Raw genomic sequence first — 22288 nt, 5'->3', positions numbered from 1 at the left:
GAGAGAGGAATCCTAACTTGAGATAACTTACACCCTGTGTATACATTATTGCATTGAATTTGTGATTGATCATCTTTTTGTGTTGCCCAGACGCTGTATAAGACCCAGGTGCGGGAGTTGAAGGAGGAATGCGAAGAGAAGAGCAAGCTCTACAAGGACATGCAGCAATCCCTTCAGGAGTTACAAGAGGAGAGGTGAGTACAAGGAAATGGCCTGGCCCTGCACTGTTTACTGACACTCTAGTCTACAACTCCAGTCCTGCTGAACTTATAAACATCTGCCCAGAGATCCAGAAGAGGATGGGTTTCTTTAGGGTCTGGTTCAAGCTTTCTTCCTCCTTACGGAGTTCTTGTAATATACATCGTTATTGATTTATTTACACAAACAACACAAAAAAGAACAACCAAAACCCATGTTCAATGCTACATTATAAAGACATGCTTGACCTGTGACCGCTCAGGGACTCCCTGGCGGCGCAGCTGGAGATCACGCTGACCAAGGCGGACTCGGAGCAGCTGGCTCGCTCCATCGCTGAGGAGCAGTACTCCGACCTGGAGAAGGAGAAAATCATGAAGGAGCTGGAGCTCAAGGAGATGATGGCTCGGCACAAGCAGGAGCTGGTCGAGAAGGACATTACCATTGGCTCGGTGAGTCAGCCCTGGTTCTTCTGTTTCTGGAGGGCCGTAGTGGGCTGCATTGGGCGTGAGCTTTTGTCCTGGCTTAGTGCTTTCGAAAACACAGAATTCAACTGATCGAATAATCATCAAGAACTTGATACACTTAATCAGGTGTGCTTGTGTGCTTGTACTGGGCTGGGACTATGGCCAGGACCAGGAGTGAACAACAACGGAATCGACTATTGTAACCAATAGATCTGTGAGTCTGACTCTGAGGTGACGCCTGCTGGGCCTTGAGAATGCTTGCTGCAGCTGAATACTATCAAATTGCATTGGTCTCACTTTTTGTCTGCTTTTTTCTGCCCAGCTGGAGGAGGCCAACCGAACCCTCACTAGCGATGTGGCCAACTTAGCCAATGAGAAAGAGGAGCTCAACAACAAACTCAAGGAGACACTTGAAGGTAAGTTTCTGCCTCCAGCCTGTGTGGTTGGTAAAAAAGAATAATATCTATTTCTGTTCAACATTAGATTGTAACATTCTATTCTTCTATTTGTGATGTGTTCAGAGCTGCAGACGTCCAAGGATGATGAGCAGCAGATGAGCCAGATGAAGCTCACGTTTGAGAAGCAGCTCCAGTCAGAGAGAACACTAAAGACCCAGGCAGGCTGATTTAATGTCATTTCTTCTAGCTTTACAATGTTGCGTAGCAAGGAAATCGTGTTGAAGACACTTGGCTTTGTCTATTGTTTTAGATGCTCATCATGACTATTTCTTGTCTTGTGTGTTTCTCAGGCTGTGAACAAGCTGGCGGAGATCATGAACAGGAAGGAGGTACGTGCAGCAGGCAGTCGGCGCGGCAACGACACTGATGTGCGCAGGAAGGAGAAGGAGAACAGGAAGTTACAGCTGGAGCTGAGGTCAGAGAAGGAGAAACTCAACTCCACCATCATCAAGTACCAAAGAGAGATCAATGACATGCAAGCGGTCAGTCCAACCATAACACAAACTAATACTAACCATCACACAACCACCTGTACAGCATTATCATTAATTACCAGAGGGAGATTAACGACATGCAGGTGGTCAGTCACACCAAGAGAGTTCAACAAAGTTAACAGGGGCCTCAAACTAACAATATACAGACATTTCAAATGTATGTTTCCTTTCCCCCTGTTTGTATCAAATAGCAAATAGCAGATGAGAGTCAGGTACGCATCGAGCTGCAGATGGCCCTGGACAGTAAGGACAGTGACATAGAGCAGCTACATAACCTCCTCAGCTCTGCCAACGTCTCCTCCCTGGAATCAGCCAGCCTCAGCAGTGGACCAGACTTTGACGCGGATGACGCCTACACAGGTAAGGAGGACCCGTTTGTGTGCATTCAATCACAATGTACAAGCAGTCCTGTTCACAGCCGTGTACCTCGTATGTATGTTTATATTGACTTTTGGTTATTTTTGGTGACATGCTCTGTCTTGTCCTGGTGTGCCACCTATCTTTCCTTTTGTCTTTGGCATCTGATTGTTTTTGACTTGTGTTGTCCAGTTACCAGTACTCACTATAATAGGCTACTTAAAACATTTTCGTACATTTACATTTACGTCATTTAGCAGACGCTCTTATCAGAGCGACTTACAAATTGGTGCATTCACCTTATGATATCCAGTGGAACAACCACTTTACAATAGTACATCTATATCTTTTTTTTTGGGGGGGGGGGGGGGGGGGGTTAGAAGGATTACTATATCCTATCCCAGGTATAATAGGCTACTGATTACTGTGATGATTTATACATTTATTGATTTATTTGATTGATATCTTGTCCATCATGAAGGGAAACCTCTCTGGAGCTGAAACATAGACCATTAAGAGTGCTGCGATCATTTGATGCATCTACAGTTTACATTATTTTGTGCATTGAAATAGAAAATGCTGTGTTTCCTGGGAATATGTACGAACTGTGAAGCATGTAGATCTATCACAACATTGACCTGCTGTTTTAATGTTTCACCCCTCTTTCACTCTCTTAGAAATGAGACTAGCGGGATGGCTCTCGCTGCCTGTGAGGAACAACACCAAGAAGTTTGGATGGGAGAAAAAGGTGAAGATAAGATTTACAACCTGGCTTTACTGATCAAACATTCTGTAGTTAATATTGTTGATGTGCTACAGTTAAAAGTATTGTTTCTTGTCTCTTTTTAGTATGTGGTTGTGAGCAGCAAGAAGATTCTGTTCTATAACAGCGAACAGGACAAAGAGCTATCCAACCCCTACATGGTGCTGGATATTGAGTGAGTAACGACTATCTACCTGCTCCTCTTACTTCAATTCAAATCATCATGCTAATACAGATACGCTTGCTCTTACACCAGATATACCCTGGCATTATGTGGCTGAGCGATGAAGAGAAACTGAAATGTTTTTTTTGTCCATTGTGTATTTCCGTTTGCGGAATATTTAGATAAAGCCTGGAATAAAAGAAAAAGGGCTACCTATAATTAAATTTGAAAAATATTATGCTTCTATGTGGTAAATGGCATGTGTGTACTGTATATAGATTGTGTATAGGCTTGTCTCCGACATGAATCTTCACTTTGCCATACTGGGTTCAAATGCCTTCTGTTTAATTTTTCTGTATTTATTTATGTGTGTGTGTGTGTGAGATATATATATATATATATATCACACACACACAGTGTATATTTACGTATGTGTGTATGTATGTACAGTACCAGTCAAAAGTTTGGACACACCTACTCATTCAAAGGTTTTTCTTTATTTGTACTGGTTTCTACATTGTAGAATAATAGTGAAGACATCAAAACTATGAAATAACACATATGGAATCATGTAGTAACCAAAAAAGTGTTAAACAAGTTATGCAAAGCTGTCATCAAGGCAAATGGTGGCTACTTTGAAGAATCTCAAATATAAAATATATTTTGATTTGTTAAACACTTTTTTGGTTACTACATGTTTCCATGTGTTATTTCATAGTTTTGATGTCTTCACAATCAATCAAATGTATTTATAAACCCTTTTTACATCAGCCGATGTCATAAAATGCTATACAGAAACCCAGCTTAAAACCCCAAACCGCAAGCAATGCAGATGTAGAAGCACGGTGGCTAGGAAATACTACCCAGAACGGCAGGAACCTAGGAAGAAACCTAGAGACGAACCAGGCTCTGAGGGGTGGCCAGTCTTTTTCTGGCTGTGCCCGGGTGGAGATTATAACAGTACATGGCCAAGATGTTCAAACGTTCATAGATGACCAGCAGGGTCAAATAATAATAATCACAGTGGTTGTAGAGGGTGCAACAGGTCAGCACCTCAGGAGTAAATGTCAGTTGGCTTTTCATAACCGATCATTCAGAGATAAAGACAGCAGGTGCGGTAGAGAGAGAGAGAGTCGATAGCACGTCACTATTATTCTACAATGTAGAAAACAGTACAAATAAAGAAGAACCCTTGAATGAGTAGGTGTGTCCAAACTTTTGACTGGTACTGTATATGTATGTATATTTTTTACTGCTCAAAGGATATAATTATTGTTTGGATAACCTTATTTACTATTATGTATTGATTTTTATTTTTAATTATTTCACTCTTTATGCACTGCAGAGAACACCAGAAGAAGAATTATCACTGATTTATCACAGTGAATTACTGTAATGTTTGTTTATGTATCAATTAATCCCATAAGGGATGGGTTGCCAACTGGCGATTTGACACAAAAATATAATTTCATTCCTTCATACAAAATGTAATTCAATAACTGTAGTTAATATTTTTTTACCTTCAACATCAAAAATATTTTTGTTCTCTTCCTTTTCTTGTCTTTTCAGTAAACTCTTCCATGTGCGGCCTGTCACTCAAACAGACGTTTACCGTGCTGACGCCAAAGAGATCCCCAGGATATTCCAGGTCCCTTGATTGTTATGGCTCTTTGTTCATGCATTTATTTAACGATTCATGTGATGGGGCTGGTTCATACTGTTGATGATGATTGACAATTACAATGATGACCTTTTCCTTCTCTCCTCAGATTCTGTATGCCAATGAGGGAGAGTGTAAGAAGGAGCCAGAGTTCCCAGTGGAGCTGGCCAGCGGAGAGAAGTCCAGCTACATCTGCCACAAGGGCCACGAGTTCATCCCTACGCTCTACCACTTCCCCACCAACTGTGAGGCGTGCACCAAGCCCCTGTGGAACATGTTTAAGCCTCCGCCCGCCCTGGAGTGCAGGCGCTGCCACATCAAGTGCCACAAGGACCACATGGACAAGAAGGAGGAGATCATCGCGCCCTGCAGAGGTAGGGATGTGGGGGGTATGGTGTCGTTGCTTATAGCAGAGCAGGGTTACATAGATGCATATAAAGACATTGTCAGGGACATATCAAGGAAAGGTTAGGGGGTTGAGGTGTGCACCACTGTTTTTTATGTTTGTTTGCACAGTTATTCTCAGTTATTAAACACAATACAAACCCTTCCCTTTGTCCCACTGTAGTGAACTATGACGTGTCCACGGCCAAGAACCTGCTGCTGCTGGCCGTGTCTCAGGAGGAACAACAGAAGTGGGTGGGACGTCTGGTCAAGAAGATCCCCAAGAAGCCCCCGGCCCCCGAGCACTTTGCCCGCTCCTCGCCCCGTTCCTCCATGAAGGTCCAGCCCAGCCAGTCCATGAGGCGGCCCAGCAGACAGCTGCCCCCCAGCAAGAGCAGGTAAGACCACAGGCCAGACGTAGACAGTAAAGCTAGGGCTCTGGTGGTTGGGAAAAATGGGAACCTTACACCTATCAAATACTTAGACGTGACTAGTGCTAGGTGGATTTGGGCAATGCTCATTACCACTTTCCGCTTTCAGATTGCTCGACTTTGGCCTATAGGACTAACATTAGGCGTTACATGATATCGATGATGATATTGATGATGCGTTTGATTTCTGATGAGTAGATAGGGTAAAAGCCTGGGTAAATCCCTAGGAAGGCATGTTGTGCAGTGAGTTTGGTTGTATTGAAATAGGACTTGGATATTCCCTTCTAAATATTGTTTATTCCTATAATCTATTGGCTGCTTTCTTGGACCATGCCCAAGAGGTGGTTTGTGTACCTGAATTTGAGAAAATAAATGTTCATGTGTTCTCTTATTGTCTTCGTAGTTGTATATGTCAGGAAATAAGATTTTTACGTACACTTTTAGGTTTCCAGGAACGCCTACCACACTACTGAATCTGATCATGATCAAACCCTAAACCGTAAACCCTTTCTTATATCAGCCTCCTCCTGAACCCTGTGTGACCTTTGCCCTCTGACCTCAGTCCAACTAGATCACACGCCCCCAGGATGCGACGAGAAGACTCCAAAAGTGGCCATCGACACAAATCATGACTTACCTCTTCTGTGTGTGTTTCAGTTTGACTAGTCATTTTAATGTAAAAGAGAATGTGTTATAATATGATGTTTTGTACATTTATTTACAATGACTTTTGACGTTTTGCAATAAAACATGCAATCCATTGTGCAGAGTTGTGTGGCTCTGGGTGGTTGAATGTGTGACAGCTGCATGCTATGTGGGGTGATGCGTGCTGTGCCGCAGGCAGTGTCGCGGAGCTGTGGGTTGGTTTGGAGAAACTAATACTGTTTCCCTTTTTCTCTTTCTCCAGTTAACCTTACTTGGGAATGTGGTTCAGGATCGAGGTGGTGGGTGTTTCCTCCTAACACGCAATCAAAAGACTGATAACAAACAATGTTCCACTTGGCATTTCCTCCTTGCACAACTTTGATTCCACTTCACTCTTCCAGAAGACTTCTCTTCCCATTTCCACCGTGATAGTCCTATAGTATTTGGCTTCGAATGATCAGTTATGTCCAGTCACTTCAACTGCTAGTCACCCATGAACGATGTGCCAACACACCTACCTGTCGTCTGTGTGCATATGAAGAGCAACTTCTCTCCAGGTTCCTTTAGGAGAGGGGCGGTTGGATGTCAAGGTCATGGGAAGGGGTTTGGCTTTGGGCTTTGTGTATCCCGATGTTCACTCAACACAGAACAATAGCCTCAATTACGCCAAACAGAGGGTTGAAGCACTTACCTTGACAACACTTAACCAGAAATCCTCATTGGAAAGCAGAGATCAAGAAATAAGCGATTTGAGGTGCTCTGCCAACCTAAATGCTTGTGGCCGAGGCAAAGACATTTTAATAATACAGTTTACAATTACAAGCCATCATAAGTATCTACTGCAGAACACTACGCCCACAAGAGAATAATACTGTAAACTGGTAGGTGGATAGAGCTGAAGTTCAGATGCTAACACTGACCTTATAGCACTTCACCCTGGCATTGCCTTAATGTACTTACCACGCAGCATGACAATTATTAGAGGGAAATGTTTACTGCACCAGCTGAATGCATTGGTGCACCATTATGCAGCATTAATATCATAGCTTGACTCCTTCATTGTTTGAATGTACGTCTGGGCAAACCAGAGATGAAACACAAGCATTGTATTACTTAGAAATGATACTGTTTATTTTCTATTCAAAATCTACTTGATGACCCCTCCACCATCTTCTGTGTGATGTTGCATGTGTTTTATGTTTTGCCCCTAAGGCCTCAAAGTGCTGTTGACTACATGCCTTTCCTTTGGTGAATGCACCCGTAGTAAGAATGTTTTTTATTCCTGTGAACAAGTGGGGAAAAATCGAAAGTTTACTTATTTTTGTTGAAAAAAAGAAGGAAAAGTTTCTGCAAATGTATTCACAAGCTGAAAGTATTGAACAGTAACATGCAATAGAAGCTTTTTGAATGTTTTTCTCAGATATTTTTGTAAAGAATTCCTCTTTTGGCACGTTGTGTGTATCTGGCTCATATTACAGGTGGAGAGTGATGGTGTGCTTTGAGTGCTCTCCTTTATCCAAGAAGCTTCTGAAAAGCACGTTTTATACATATAAATATACACGGTATATATTTTACATGACGACATACAGTGCACATTGTATTATTTATACTGCCTTGTCCACTTTGTATTTAAAGGCGCATCATCCAGACTGCATGTTTGATATTGCTAGAGTAAAGTTCATGATAACCTGTTGAACAATAAATAAATGTATGTGCCTTCTGGTTTATCTCATTGTGAGGTATGCTGTATTTTCTATAACCACATAACATGTCAACTTTCAAGTCGTTTTACCAGCATATACAAGTACCAGCATATACAATCTTTTTAAATAGGGGTTGGTTTATTGATTCAGGTGTTCAGGATATTAAATTGACAGTAGCAAAAGCTCGAAAATATGCACACAAAATCTGCATCTGAACAAATGTCTGATCCTGAAAACACCTCCACCCACATTAACACTACCTGTTCACTCATTTGAAAATTGTTTTGGAAAATGGCAGTACAGCACCCCTTCCTTTTTCAGTATGATAATTGGGTTTCCACCTGTCCGTTTGTCACCAGCACTGTCCAGTTCTCAGCCTCACATTTGGGTGAAATGTTGAAATAAGCCTCAATGTCCAGTAAAAACCTGAAAGATGAAGTGCGGGCTAAATGTCCAGTTTGACAGAGCAGAGGTAGAATCAACTGTACTTGTCAGGATTGTTTGTGACTAGCAGACTCAATCTTGCTTCTTTAGCACTTCTCTTCCTGCTCTCCTGTAGTACCAAACCGTAGACAGCACCCATGAATTCAGCAGTATCATGACAATAAATCATACCAGAACTGTGGACAGAACAGAGACATCAGAAATTCATGTGCAGCAATCCACACTATGTAATGACATGCAATAGCACAGACATTTTCATTCCATGATGTAAATCCAGTCAACTCCTGATAAATGCAATGGTTTGGGACTACGCTAAATGCTATCCAAACTTGTGAAACAAACGTCTATAATAAATTCAGATTTGATCCAGTCCGGTCCATCTGTAGACGTTAACATCAAGGCCAGAGTGGACTGAGCAAATTTCTACTTTCATGGATGTATGGTGTCAGTCGGCGCTCATTGGGTGAGGATGCTGGTTACAGTAAATGGAAATAGAGGGGGCTCATGGGTATGTGTCGGTAAGAGCTGGGAGAGGTAACATTAAATGGAGCGTGAGAGGGAGGGGTTGTCCAGACTGTTTTAATACTCTTGCTTTTACCACCAGACAACAGAAAGAGAAAGAAAACTGTTAGGCCTATGATCTGAACATAACAGTACGCCAGTGGAAGGAAGGACAGTAGCAGGTGACCCAACTGTGGTTTGTGAATACTATGATTTCCCATTGTAGCCAATTCAGTTGCAGTAATTCCATTACTGATTGTTTTGTAATTCCGTTAACGATTTGGTAACGGAATTACAAGTTTTAATCACTTAATAAACAAAATTGATATCAGTAAAATCACTATAACTAATTGGTAGATCTACCATTCCTTGGTACTTTTGTGAATTTTAATTATCCTCATGAGGGAGAGAAATTAGAATATATCTTAATGATATGTGGGTAACGGAACAAGGCAATATTTCTTAAACTTACACAAGGTAAGCAATTTCTCCAAAACAAAATATACTGTCCGTGTTGATATTAGTTGGCAGGGTTCTTTATATCAACGTTATTGTATTTTGATGTATTTCTGATACTTTTTAAGACTTTTCTGGTAGATGTTTTCTAAGATCTATTTTTCATTTGTTTATCCAGCAATCAAAGCTTTTGCTTATGCCTAATATTTCAGATGGAAAATGGTTGAAAAATGTATCTATGCTTATTTTACTCACAAATATAGACTCGTCGCTTTGATTTGACACCTAATTTCATATCCTTCTGTAATGTTTTACACATTCAAAAATCTCTCAGCCTATCACACAATGTTATGCAAATGAGTTACTGTATGTGCCACTTGGGGGCTCCCGAGTTGCGCAGCGGTCTAAACCACTGCATCTCAGTGCTAGAGGCGTCACTACAGACCCTGGTTTGATTTCAGGCTGTATCACAACTGGACGTGATTAGGAGTCCCATAGGGCGGCGCACAATTGGCCCAGCGTCGTCCCGGTTAGGGTTTGGCCGGGGTAGGCCGTTATTGTAAATAAGAATTTGTTCTTAACTGACTTGCCTAGTTAAATAAAGGTTAAATGAAATAAATATTCCCTGGGCTGTCCTTAATCTGATGCTGAATGAAATCTGATAAATACGTGCCCTGGCCCCTGCAACAAGGATATTTCATATCAGAGCAGCACTGCGACATGGTACATGTCATCATGATTGAATGGTTTGGTGTCATTCTTGTGTGAACTTTAGAGGAAGGTCTATTTACTTTCTTCTTACTTGAGGGCTGGCCCACAGATTGACGAGGTCGTTCTTTTTTTTTGTAGCTAAACTGACCAAGACACACTTCCAACAGCACATAGAACCTCACATAATTCTGCCCCAAAACAATGACAATTTCAACCAGTGGCATATGGGCTTTTTAGGTTAGCGCTGATGCCGCCCTGTGATAAGAAGTGCACACTGTGCCAAATCCAGCGAAGCAAAATATTTATCTTGTCCATTCCCAGCGCTCCTCTCCAGGGTGCTGTTGGAGAGACGCGTCGCTGCAGCGCTCCACAACATTCCGTCTTTTCTGTAGCCTAGAGGCTGGAGATAAAATGTATGAGACAAAAACTTTACATTATGCAGGTTTCTCGGATCAAATAGCCTAACCCAAATGGCTCACAATCAAATACAAAACTGCGCTGAAATGTTAACAAACAACATATCCTAAAAACAGTACAGGTCAAAGTAAGATGGACAATATCTAATGGACAATCAGGCTACTCAAAACCGCTGTCCAGGAGTTTCATCCCATGGGCTAAATTGTCATGATCAGTGGTTTCAAATAGTACCCATACATTTTTTATGAACTGATCAGAGCGAGAAAAAAAAATAGTTATGCATTTCCCGCTGTGTAAACACATTGCAAATAGGCCCAGGATAACTCCTGGTAAAGTTGGGTAGCTGATATTCAAAGCTTAAATAGCCAAATTGATTAGTCACAGGAATTAGGACTAATAAAGCCAATGCAACGGCCTGTTTTACAAAAGGTGGGCCTACCACATGGATGTGCATTCATTGATGCCAACATAGTAGGCTACACCCCAGACCACAGTAAGCGCGGACCGACGCTGACATCTTTCGGACGTCTTTTTTTGGTCCTGTCCGGATTGGCCCTTTTTGGTGTTTTATAAACAGTAGGCCTACCACATAGATGGGCATTCCTCAAATAAAATTTAAGGCGACACTGTAGGCTATACCTCAGTAAGCATGGACCGACGCTGACGCCTTTTGGGTGTCTTTTTCTTATCCTGTCCAGACTGGGCGTCTTTTTTTTTGTGCAGTCTCGACCGGCCTTGATTTCCACGTCCAATGATTTTGACCAAATCTGAACCAATCAAAGACGTCTATGTTTGGTTAAGATTTTGTCCACTCTGGACCAGCCCTGATTTGGCCCAAACATAGACGTCTATAAATTACATATTTACAAATTTAATTCAGAACATTTTTTTTTATTAATTTCAACGTCCAGAAAATATGTATTTTCACCTTTCATTCAGCACCTAAATGGAACTTTACTCCAACGTCTGGAAAATACGTATTTTAGACTCTTTTCAACATCATTTTGCTTACTGGGACTATTTTAGCTTTGATGGGGCAGCCATTTGTTTTCTAGAGCAGCAGAACGGCCAGGACCGGCACTGGCAGGAAGTGTATTGCATGTCATGGGTTTGCTAAATACAATGTAACTAACTTATGCATGATATTGTGTCGGCTAAACTGTATCCGCAGGCGTTACAATTATCATCACATATAATGAATTTGATTTCTAGCTTAAAATTAACATACCGTGCATGCAATACATCAATCAAAAAACAATTACACATTCATAGAACCTAACAGGATAATGTGCAGATATTAGGAGTATACTTTCGGAATGCACTTTTCTGCAAACAAATTCAAACCTACTCCGTTAGCTCCAGCAGAAGACTGTTGAGGTTTCGTTGTAGATTTCGCGCGCATCAAAACAAGTATTTGCGGAAGCTTCAGCACCATGCGCACAAACAGCGTGCTAAAGTTTGCGACATATAGTAGCTGGACTGATTCCATTATTTCATAATTAGACGGAGATCTATCGACCTATGGCTTCTGGGTGACTTGGTAGATCACTCGCGAGTCGCGACTACATAGCGGATTTTACCTAGGGCTGCAAGTAACATCTCCACAAAGGTGCATTCCTAATAAGATTGGTGTTAAGTGAGAAAGAATCCTAAAGATGGTCAAATGGGCATGAAGCCTCTCTCTTCATCTCAGTCTGTTGAACCACCAGATTTCCTGTAGGGCAGAGATGCAGGCCCTGCTGAACAATGTAAAGCAGTCGATGAAACACCTGCAGGGTCAGCTGAATGACATACATGGAAAGTTTATTGAGTTGCAGACTGCTATCTCTCAGATAGTGTCAGATGAGTCTAAGATACTGTAGAATAACTCTATGTTATGGTGAGGATGATGATTGAAATGTTTGGGATGGATTGGTGTGAATTACATTAGATTGCAAGTGGTAGATTTTTCTTGAATGACTGTATGTGCTCTATACTTCATCCCAGAAGCCAACATTGCTGCACAGACGGAGGTAATCTCAACATCCAATCACAACATCCCAACAAGCAGCATTTCTGAACAGAGGGAAGAGATCCTACCGAAAGCCGGTGTCCCTGTGAAGAATAGAGACAATCCTCCACAACCACCTCCCATCATCCCCATGGTGGGACGAAAGTGGGAATGGGATGCTGGAGTGTGTACTATTCCAAGAGAAGAGGTCATTTAAGCCTTATCTTATAAGAAATTAAATTGTCATTGTAAGAGTGATAATTAGTTGTGATAGATCAAATACCTGCTACTCGTGTGAGTGTATGGCTGTTATATTTTCATGCGTTCTCTAGCTACATAAAACAGGTTTAGCTCTAAGAATCTTTGTGACTGCCGGCAGTCTGGTTGAGAGTATCAGAGCGAGACGCTCCTACCTGTCAGCTAGTGATTGTTCTGTATGGTGACATGAGCAGAGTGGCCTGACTTCTCCCTCTTATTACAGATGTCCTGAGTAGACATGTTGTGCATCCTGCTATGATGTCCATCACCAAGCCAGAACACTCCGAGGCCAACCCTCGAAGCCAGACTGGCAGCCGGGCCAGTGGCTGAGCCTGAGACCCCTGCGGCAAAGAACACACCAAACAATGGTGGCTGGCTCAGCTGGTTCTCTGGAGGGGAAAAGAGGTTCATCCGAAGGAGGCTCATCTACCCGAGGACAAAGACAAATCGGTAAAGAACCTGTTATTTATATTCTATATAGAGACACTAGTGAATTCATATTTTTCTCTGTGGCTTGATTCACAGTGTTATTATTTTCATCCTCAGATTATCTGGGATCCAACCCTGCACAGATGGGTTGACAAAATTGAGCCCAATGCTGAGGTATACACTTACATTCAATGCAATTTAAAGCAGTGAATGGCCATTGTATTTCAACTGTTAGAATATTACTAATAATTGTAAAATAAGTTGATGTGTTTTACAGAACAAGCCAGTACCACCACCTCCCCCGATGGGAATGAATGGACATCTGGGGAACTCTGGCAGTCTCCCCAAAGGAGTGAATCCTTAGTCCATGAAAGCAGGTGAATGTTACTTTAGACTACATTAGGCTTAACTCTAAGACTGTACCAGCCAATCATTGCTCTTTGTGGTGATCTCCTGCTACCATTTTCCCCACTAACTGCAAGTCTATGGTTCAATTATGGACCACCACAAAGCCTCCAAGCCAGGGACTTGGACTGCGTCCTCCCTCACACTCTACCCTCATTGCACCTATGGCGTTGCCATTTGAGTCTGCTCAAGATAGCTGGAAGAATCTTGCCCCTGGTATTCTATCCTATAGAGGTATTATTCTGAACAATCCTTCCAAAAAGAATCAATTTCATTAACTATGCCTTTACTTTACAGTAACATACAGTAGTATATGGCTGAAGTAACAGTGATGTTAACTTTTTGTATTTTTGTCCCACAGGCAATTTTCCCAGAGTGGATTTCTTTATAAGGGGATTTTTCTGCATTTTCAAAGAATAAGAAAAATATTTAGCAAAGAAAAATATTATTTGGCGATTGCCAAATTAGTTCTTAGTTAAAAGACTCAAGCATTTCCCTCTCTCTGTCATTTCGTCATGTTCACATAGCTTTGATATGTTCATCACTTACAAGCCCATTGATAATGAAATTAATCATCTGTGTAGCTCCAGTTATGCCTTAATGCCAAATAAATGGGGGAAATTGCACCATCTAATTTCATTATTAATATTTCCTATGCATTCTTTTGTGGTTGAGGCACATAGCTGGATGATCTACACAACATATGGCAAGAGCCAATGACTCGCTATGATAAATTCTGAGGTCAACTTCAACTGGGTGAGTTCCCATGAGCTTGAAAGTATTCACTATGAAAATACTGCTTTTTTTGTGTATCATTGAATAGGCTATGCTTCAGTTAGTTCACACAATAATATCCATAGTACAATATACAGTACTTCTTTATTGAGAAATATAACAGAAATGTAACAAAAATGGCATCATTTTCTGAGTTAAGTAGAGTCTCAACTAGATCTATTGGCAATGTGTAAACTCTTCACAGGTCAAACACATGAGCAGCTATCAGTTAAAATAGATTTCTTGAAAATGTAAAGCAAGCCTCCAAAGAATATGAGTAAAACCTCAATTCAAGGAACATATCAGCCATCACCAGCTACATGAACACGAGCTACACCTTTAAAATGGAACTGATATGCTCTCTTTTGGAAGGCGAGATTGATAGTGGACATCCTTGGGTGAGTCTTATTCCCTGCTGATGCTAGCAAGGCTGCATATCTGGACCCGGCTTGCACTTGCTATAGCTTCCAATTAACAGCTTATCCATTCTCATCAGCTCCCTGCCCAGTGGTGTGCACACACGACTCCCAAACATCTGGTTGGTGGTGTTGGGGATATGGTCAGAAAACACTGGCACATAGTTTGGTAAAGGGCTCTCTGCCCTGTGGTTACCCTGTGTGGACAAGTGGGCACAAAGTTTAGGGTCATACCAACTTTAGATCAGGATCATGCAGCATTGATATCAACAAGAGATTGTGTTAAAATAAAACAGTTGACTATTTAATGAGATAACAAATTGGCAAATAATTTACCAGCTGATCATAGTTCTTGAGAAAACTCCAATTCTTCTGCCTGTGGATCAAAACACAATTATGATTGTAGGCCTACATGGTTGCCTATACCAGGGGAGAACGACTGCCCCCTGTCATTGAAGTCACGGAACCTCAAGGCCGACCGCGGTACTGCATGCATTGTTAGCAGAAAACAGGATCCCCCATTATAGTGGATGGAAAAAATGTAAATCTTCCTGTAAATAAAATAACATTAAAAAAACGTTATTTAACTAGGCAAGTCAGTTAAGAACAAATTCTTATTTACAATGACTGCCTACCGGGGAACAGTGGGTTAACTGTCTTGTTCAGGGGTAGAACGACATATTTTCACCTTGTCAGCTCGGGGATTCGATCCAGCAACCGTTCAGTTACTTGCCCAACGCTCTAACCTCTAGGCTACTGTTGGCTATCTTCCGACAATCATAGTACCAATAATTCCTTGTAATATACCGGAGGTATGTCCTTGAACCGATTATTTTAAAATCGCACGAGAAGAAGTTATAAGGGTAATTTATATAGTTGCTAATGGCAGCCTGAAGTACCCAGGTCAGCCTTCAAATTGAGTTACTCAATGAGAAGGGGCAGCACTGAGCTAGCCTGCAACATCGCTTCCTGGAATAGATCAGTCTGTACATGTTATGTGACCATGTTATGTCTCCCTGAGACACCATCTTAACCTACTTCAGTTGGGTTTCCACTAGATAGTACAGCGACAAAGTCAAAATTGTCTGAATCGTAAAAATGCATTTTTTAATTTTATTTTTGGTCTTATTTTAAGGTTAGGCATAATGTTAGCAGATTTGGCTTCAATGCGCTATTGAGTCTTCACATAGGAAGGATTGGTGTCACGTGATCTAAGGCTTTGTCCATTCATATACAGTCATTGGTATATACCCTTAAAACGCAGTTGTGTCATGGGTCTAATGAAAGGACTACATTTATTTCATTAGGTACCAAATAGCAGGCAGCATTTGTACGTTTAATTCTTCAATAATACATGTAAAACATAGGCTGTATCATGAATTGGAATTAAATGCCTACAACAGTGAAGATTTCGGGTTCAGATTGGGCTACCTGTATGAAATGTGCACTAATGATAGACTGGTAAAAAACGATAAGGTGGGAAATAATTAATGCTGTGCATTCTCAAAGCAGCCATTACCATTCTTTCACTCCATTCCTCTCTGCGCGCACGAACTCGCGCCAGACTTGATCCTGTTTGACTGGGTCGCGAGAGTCGGGGTTCTCCCAAGGACTCTCTCCGCCGCGGGTGTTTCGAGTCCTGTCCGGCGGAAGTTTGCACACAGAGACCGAGGACGGTGATATCAAAGCGACGTTAGGTGGGTCTGGCAATCGGTAGCCTGCTGAAGTTGCGCGTTTGCTGCCTTTCGTATCCATTCTAACTTTACAAAGACAAATTGTATCAATTTAGAACTGAGTGCGGATGTGCCCCCAATCACTACTGCCTTGTAGACGGCTTTTGTCTCTAGGTCAGGGCTCAGCTTTCTATTGTTTACTTCTCCGTCTCCCCGGGAGACAGTAGGGTAATTCAGCTCTATTCACTTGCCCAATCATTGGTTTCCACAGCTATACCATTACAGTCTATAAGGCCAACCGATGCCTATTCAAAGCCCATTTCCCGAGACAAAATCAAATATAATTTTTCTATGCGCGGCAATAATCAATCCGTGCTGTCAATGCAGCAATGTAGGCCTGTGGATGTGTGCTGGGAGATAGATCTGCAATACAAGATTGTTGCACTTAAGCTTTTAGTTATTATCATGGAATTATATCAGCAGAATAGCCTATTATAGATCTTGAGAAAAAACAGCCTTTATATATATATATATATATAAATTGCACTCAATAGGATGTCAGCCAGGATTATAGGCTAAGGAAATTGTTGACATGACATTAATATGGCCTGTAAACATGAGTGTACAAAACATTAGGAACACCTTCCTAATATTGAGTTGCACCCCATTTTGTCCTCAGAACAGCCTAAATTTGTCGGAGCATGGACTCAACAAGGTGTCAAAAGCATTCCACAGGGATGCTGGCTCATGTTGGCTGGGTGTCCTTTGGGTGGTAGACCATTCTTGATACACATTGGACACTGTTGAGCGTGAAAAACCCAGCAGCGTTGCAGTTCTTGACACACTCAAACCCAGGGCTGCCAACTTTTGTAGTAAGAAAGCTTGGAGTGAGATTTTAATTTCATTGACCCCTGAATCAACCCCAGGAACTTTTTACTGTTTTAAAGCTAATTTCCTGCAATTCTACGTACAGTATTTTGACATGGCCTTAGGCATATGACAAGGGTGGAAAATGCAAAAACTAAAAATCACAGGTCAGATGTATCCGGGATGCTTTGGACATTAAATGAACACTCCAGATTTGACGACTGTTACTTTGAGATTTTGGGGGAATGAAATTTAAAGTATGCTAATATTTAAACACATTTTTTAGGTGGTTTGACATTTAATTCAGACATTAATGAAATGAGATGGGGTTACAGGAAAATGGGAGAAATAGTGGGAAGGTTGGAAGCAGGGACTGATTCCTATTCCCAGGTAGAAAGTTGTATGCACCACGTGCCTAGGAGTGTTACCACTACACCAAAATTCTGCAAAGGAGATACTACTATTAATAGGTGATGGCAGTGGGTAACCAAATTATATACTGCATTCTCCTTGTCCATAGACTGCTTTCAAGGTAAGGACACAAACATTTAGTAATTTGGGTAAACCATCTCTTTAAAATAGGGCTGGAAGAAAATCCTGATCTATGTTTCGCAAGTGCTGGGTGTTATAACAAAAAAAAAATCTTGTTATAACAATTAATTTCTCAAAATCACCCAACCTTCAAGAAAAATCTAATGAATATCAATATTCAGGTGGTTTAGGCCTACTAGTTGAAGATCCTTGCCAGATCCTAGGTCTACAAGTTCATGATCCCCCTACCATCTCTACCTACCATGTGCACAATACTAAAATGTCACATTATATTTGAGGCCTGGAGCTTTCAATATCCCATGTATGACTTATTCAAAACTGTCCATGAATGGCTGCAAAAATACATTGCCTCACGTAATTCATTTTCAAAGACAAAAGTAGGCATATCAGATTTAAAATATGTGTTCACAGTAGTAAAATTGTGAAGAAGTGGAATAATAAAATAAGTGGGGAACAACAGTAGTGTTCTTGCTGACAAGCACAGCTTTGGGTTCACAAGCTGTTTGACAACATAGTTACAAATCAGGTCATCCTTCCAAACTTCCCTACTAAAACATACTGTTGGCCTACGTCTGCTGCCTTTTCATTGTCACAGCCAAAATGCCAAACGAGGAGACATTGTACATAAAAAAAGCACTACCCTGTTGCTATTTTTTCAGATGTATAAACTCAACAAAGAACGTTCTCTCTCCGTTTAGATCCACTCTAATCTTGAGAGGTGTTTCTTTAAAACACGCATCCAATACCCTTGGCCCCTTACATAACTAGACCAATCATTTGCTTCAATGTGCCGCGGTTCACAGTGCTGTGGCAGGACAGGACAATACAGTATACAGTGAACTAATTAGAAAAATAAAAGTAGTTATTTTCAATGCGTGAGATACAAGAGGTGTGGCGAGTGAGAAGAAGGTCAAATGCGTGTTTAACGGTCAATGCGTGAGAGGTGCCTAGCACAGACCTACAACCTACCTTGCCCTGTTCTAAGGCACTTAAATCTTTTGTCTTGCCCATTCACCCTCTGAATGACACACATACAAAATCCATGTCTCAAGACTTAAAAACCCTTCTTTAACCTGTCTCCTCCCCTTCATTTACACTGATTGAAGTGGAATTACAAATGACATCAACAATATGTCATGGCAAGAGCAGGTGTTCCTAATGTTTTGTGCAGTCAGTGTAATTGTTCACTTAAGAATTGATCATTGGAAAATACATCCACCAGATGGCACCATAATGTAACTCCAGGTGACTTGCTCTGGCATTTGATGATAAAGCATTTTTTATGGACAGGTTCAGTGGTGTAGTAGAGGGTATAGCAGGTATAAGCCTAAACCCACTTTTTTGTGGGAATTGTGTAGACTCACTTCTTAATCGCCACAATGCGTATTAAAGTAGTGTACTGGCGGTACAGTACATTCGGAAAGTATTCAGACCCCTTTACTTTTTTCACATTTTGTAACTTTACAGCCTTATTCTAAAATTGATGAAATAGTTATTTCCCTCATCAATCTACACACAATACCCCATAATGACAAAGCAAAAACAGGTTTTTAGAAATGTTAGCAAATTTATTAGAAATAAAAAACAAAAATATAAATTTACGTAAGTATTCAGATCCTTTACTTCGTACTTTGTTGAAGCACCTTTTGCAGCGATTACAGCCTCATGTCTTCTTGGGTATGATGCTACAAGCTTGGCACACCTGTATTCAGGGAATTTCTCCCATTCTTCTCTGCAGATCCTCTCAAGCTCTGTCAAGTTAGATGGGGAGCATCACTGCACAGCTATATTCAGGTTTCTCCAGAGATGTTAGATCGGGTTCAAGTCCAGGCTCTGACTGGGCCACACACATTCAGAGACTTGAAGCCACTCCTGCGTTGTCTTGGCTGTGTGCTTAGAGTTGTTGTCCTGTTGGAAGGTGAACATTCGAATCAGTCTGAGGTCCTGAGCGGTCTGGAGCAGATTTTCATCAAAGATCTCTATGTACTTTAGTCAGGATCGAGGGAAAGAGCAGTCCCCCTGTCCCTGCCGCTGAAAAATATCCCCACAGCATGATGCTGCCACCAGCATTCAGGTTTTCTCCAGCTGTGACGCTTGGCATTCAGGACAAAGAGTTCAATCTTGTTTCATCAAACCAGAGAATCTTGTTCCTCATGTTCTGAGAGTCCTTTAGGTGCCTTTTGGCAAACTCTAAGCGAGCTGTCGTGTGCCTTTTACTGAGGAATGGCTTCCGTCTGGCCACTCTACCATAAAGGCCTGATTGGTGGAGTGTTGCAGAGATGGTAGTCCTTCTGGAAGGTTCTCCTCAGAGGAAGTCTGGAGCTCTGTCAGAGTGACCATCAGGTTCTTGGTCACCTCCCTGACCAAGGCCCTTCTCCCCTGATTGCTCAGTTTGCCTGGGCGGCCAGCTCTAGGAAGAGTCTTCTTCAATATAAGAATGGGTTCTTGGGGACCTTCAATGCTGCAGAAATGTTTTGGTACCCTTCCCCAGATCTGTGCCTCGACACAATCCTGTCTCTGAGTGCTATGGACAATTCCTTTGACCTCATGGTTTGGTTTCTGCTCTGACATGCACTGTCAACTGTGGGACCTCATATAGACATGTGTGTGCCTTTCCATATCATGTCCAATCAATTCAATTTACCACAGTTGGACAACATTTTTTTTTAATTTGCAAAGATTTATAAAAACCTGTTTTCACTTTGTCATTATGGGGTATTGTGTGTAGATTGATGAGGAAAACATCTATTTAATCAATTTTAGAATAAGGCTGTAACGTAACAACATTTTGAAAAAGTCAAGAGGTCTGAATACTTTCATAATGCACTCTATATGACAAATCAATTAATAAGGCTGATGGGTCAGATCAGAATGTTTAGCTTAAAAATCTTCCAAAATACAATTTGTGGGAAAACACTGTTCTAAAATGAGGGGAGATCTAAAGGGCATGGGAGATCTAAAGATGCAACAACTACCATGGGTTGGTAATATCACTAAGATAATAGCTTTGGCTGCTAGACAATTAAATAAAGTTTATTTGAAAACCAATAGAACAGGAGAGCGCATATGAGGAAGTCTTTATAAAATAGTTGCCTCCACCTTCCAGGGTTCAAACAATTAAGGAACAGGAAACATATCGCAATGCTAATGATAGGCCTAATTGTATTCTGGTAGGTGGAAAGGCTTTCCCCAAAACATTTTCAGTTAAATGTTAACTAGCTACCTGGCAGAATGATATCATGATTATTTACATAAATCTAGTGGCCATTTGTTTCAAGTATGGGTAGCTGCAGCCCAGTATGGCGACTGGAGTATGGGCGAGTGAGTGTGTGGAAAGCGAATCAGCTAATTGGGCAGATTGGTTGCCAGTCAAGACCGTTTTGCGTGGCTGATTGGGCTGCACGATGAGTTGATAACCAAGCGACCAGTGAACTGGTGTTGTATCAACGTCCCTGCCGACTTGAGGGTTCTTCCTACTGGTTATCACGCTCATGTCACCAGCAGTAGCTAACATGGCCATTTTTGTCTCTCACATGATTTTATTTCAAGTAGGATAGCAGCCTACACAATAAATAACTTATATTGATAACCATCTCACCTTGATACATAGGGCCTACAGTGAGGGAAAAAAGTATTTGATCCCCTGCTGATTTTGTACATTTGCCCACTGACAAAGAAATGATCAGTCTATAATTTTAATGGTAGGTTTATTTGAACATTGAGAGACAGAATAACAACAAAAAAATCCAGAAAAACGCATGTCAAAAATGTTAAAAATTGATTTGCATTTTAATGAGGGAAATAAGTATTTGACCCCTCTGCAAAACTCTTGTTGGCAATCACAGAGGTCAGACGTTTCTTGTAGTTGGCCATCAGGTTTGCACACCCCCGGCCCTGTCCGGGGGTATCATCGGATGGGGCCACAGTGTCTCCTGACCCCTCCTGTCTCAGCCTCCAGTATTTATGCTGCAGTAGTTTATGTGTCGGGGGGCTAGGGTCAGTCTGTTATATCTGGAGTATTTCTCCTGTCTTATCCGGTGTCCTGTGTTTATTTAAGTATTCTCTCTCTAATTCTCTCTTTCTTTCTTTCTCTCTCTCGGAGGACCTGAGCACTAGGACCATGCCTCAGGACTACCTGGCATGATGACTCCTTGCTGTCCCCAGTCCACCTGGCCGTGCCGCTGCTCCAGGTTCAACTGTTCTGCCTGCGGCTATGGAACCCTGACCTGTTCACCAGACATGCTACCTGTCCCAGACCTGCTGTTTTCAACTCTCTAGAGACAGCAGGAGCGGTAGAGATACTCTCAATGATTGGCTATGAAAAGCCAACTGACATTTACTCCTGAGGTGCTGACCTGTTGCACCCTCGACAACTACTATGATTATTATTATTTGGCCATGCTGGTAATTTATGAACATTTGAACATCTTGGCCGTGTTCTGTTATAATCTCCACCCAGCACAGCCAGAAGAGGACTGGCCACCCCTCATAGCCTGGTTCCTCTCTAGGTTTCTTCCTAGGTTTTGGCCTTTCTAGGGAGTTTTTCCTAGCCACCGTGCTTCTACACCTGCATTGCTTGCTGTTTGGGGTTTTAGGCTGGGTTTCTGTACAGCACTTTGAGATATCAGCTGATCTAAGAAGGGCTATATAAATACATTTGATTTGATTTGATATT

At 41.5% G+C, this 22288-nt stretch overlaps 2 protein-coding genes and 1 long non-coding RNA gene across 6 annotated transcripts in view; 2 read left to right on the top strand and 1 right to left on the bottom strand.

Annotated features, from left to right (window-relative positions):
• Positions 1 to 7744, top strand: part of rock2a (rho-associated, coiled-coil containing protein kinase 2a) — a 45563-nt gene extending 37819 nt beyond the window's left edge. For 2 of the 4 annotated variants that reach the window (XM_014192157.3, XM_014192141.2), the window contains exons 20-31: positions 91 to 194; positions 461 to 647; positions 985 to 1078; positions 1184 to 1278; positions 1411 to 1602; positions 1806 to 1974; positions 2649 to 2719; positions 2821 to 2909; positions 4467 to 4545; positions 4667 to 4931; positions 5126 to 5339; positions 5935 to 7744. In XM_014192157.3, coding sequence (XP_014047632.1) covers positions 91 to 194; positions 461 to 647; positions 985 to 1078; positions 1184 to 1278; positions 1411 to 1602; positions 1806 to 1974; positions 2649 to 2719; positions 2821 to 2909; positions 4467 to 4545; positions 4667 to 4931; positions 5126 to 5339; positions 5935 to 6004 — 1629 coding nt within the window. In that variant the 3' untranslated portion in view covers positions 6005 to 7744. Of the gene's footprint in view, positions 1 to 90; positions 195 to 460; positions 648 to 984; positions 1079 to 1183; positions 1279 to 1410; positions 1603 to 1805; positions 1975 to 2648; positions 2720 to 2820; positions 2910 to 4466; positions 4546 to 4666; positions 4932 to 5125; positions 5340 to 5816 lie in introns of all 4 variants that reach the window. The other 2 variants (XM_014192150.2, XM_014192160.3) reach the window with 2 other exon arrangements.
• A 3549-nt stretch (positions 7745 to 11293) lies between these two features.
• Positions 11294 to 13960, top strand: LOC106600625 (uncharacterized). The gene is made up of 4 exons (XR_001327860.3): positions 11294 to 12447; positions 12721 to 12947; positions 13044 to 13100; positions 13204 to 13960. It is a non-coding gene; the product is annotated as an uncharacterized LOC106600625 (long non-coding RNA).
• Positions 13961 to 14192: 232 nt separating this feature from the next.
• Positions 14193 to 16401, bottom strand: cimip5 (ciliary microtubule inner protein 5). The gene is made up of 3 exons (NM_001141374.1): positions 16041 to 16401; positions 14858 to 14897; positions 14193 to 14718 (listed from the first exon to the last, which is right to left on the bottom strand). Exons 1-3 carry the CDS (start codon positions 16274 to 16276, stop codon positions 14527 to 14529), a joined length of 468 nt encoding a protein of 155 aa, NP_001134846.1. The 5' UTR covers positions 16277 to 16401; the 3' UTR covers positions 14193 to 14526.
• Positions 16402 to 22288: the final 5887 nt, after the last annotated feature.

The sequence above is a fragment of the Salmo salar genome, chromosome 01 (genome assembly GCF_965601325.2).
Source record: "Salmo salar chromosome 01, fSalSal1, whole genome shotgun sequence".
In the NCBI taxonomy this organism is placed as follows: domain Eukaryota; kingdom Metazoa; phylum Chordata; class Actinopteri; order Salmoniformes; family Salmonidae; genus Salmo; species Salmo salar.
This window is presented reverse-complemented; position numbering and strand designations above follow the sequence as displayed.

What these genes read in the sequence shown, in the direction of transcription:
- cimip5 (NM_001141374.1), bottom strand. Translation starts at nt 16,276, where the DNA reads ATGGATACGAAAGGCAGCAAACGCGCAACTTCAGCAGGCTACCGATTG. An exon ending in AGGAATGGAGTGAAAGAATG is followed by an intron (nt 14,898 to 16,040) that starts GTAATGGCTGCT and finishes TTTGATCCACAG; the next exon opens with GCAGAAGAATTGGAGTTTTC. An exon ending in TCAAGAACTATGATCAGCTG is followed by an intron (nt 14,719 to 14,857) that starts GTAAATTATTTG and finishes TTGTCCACACAG; the next exon opens with GGTAACCACAGGGCAGAGAG.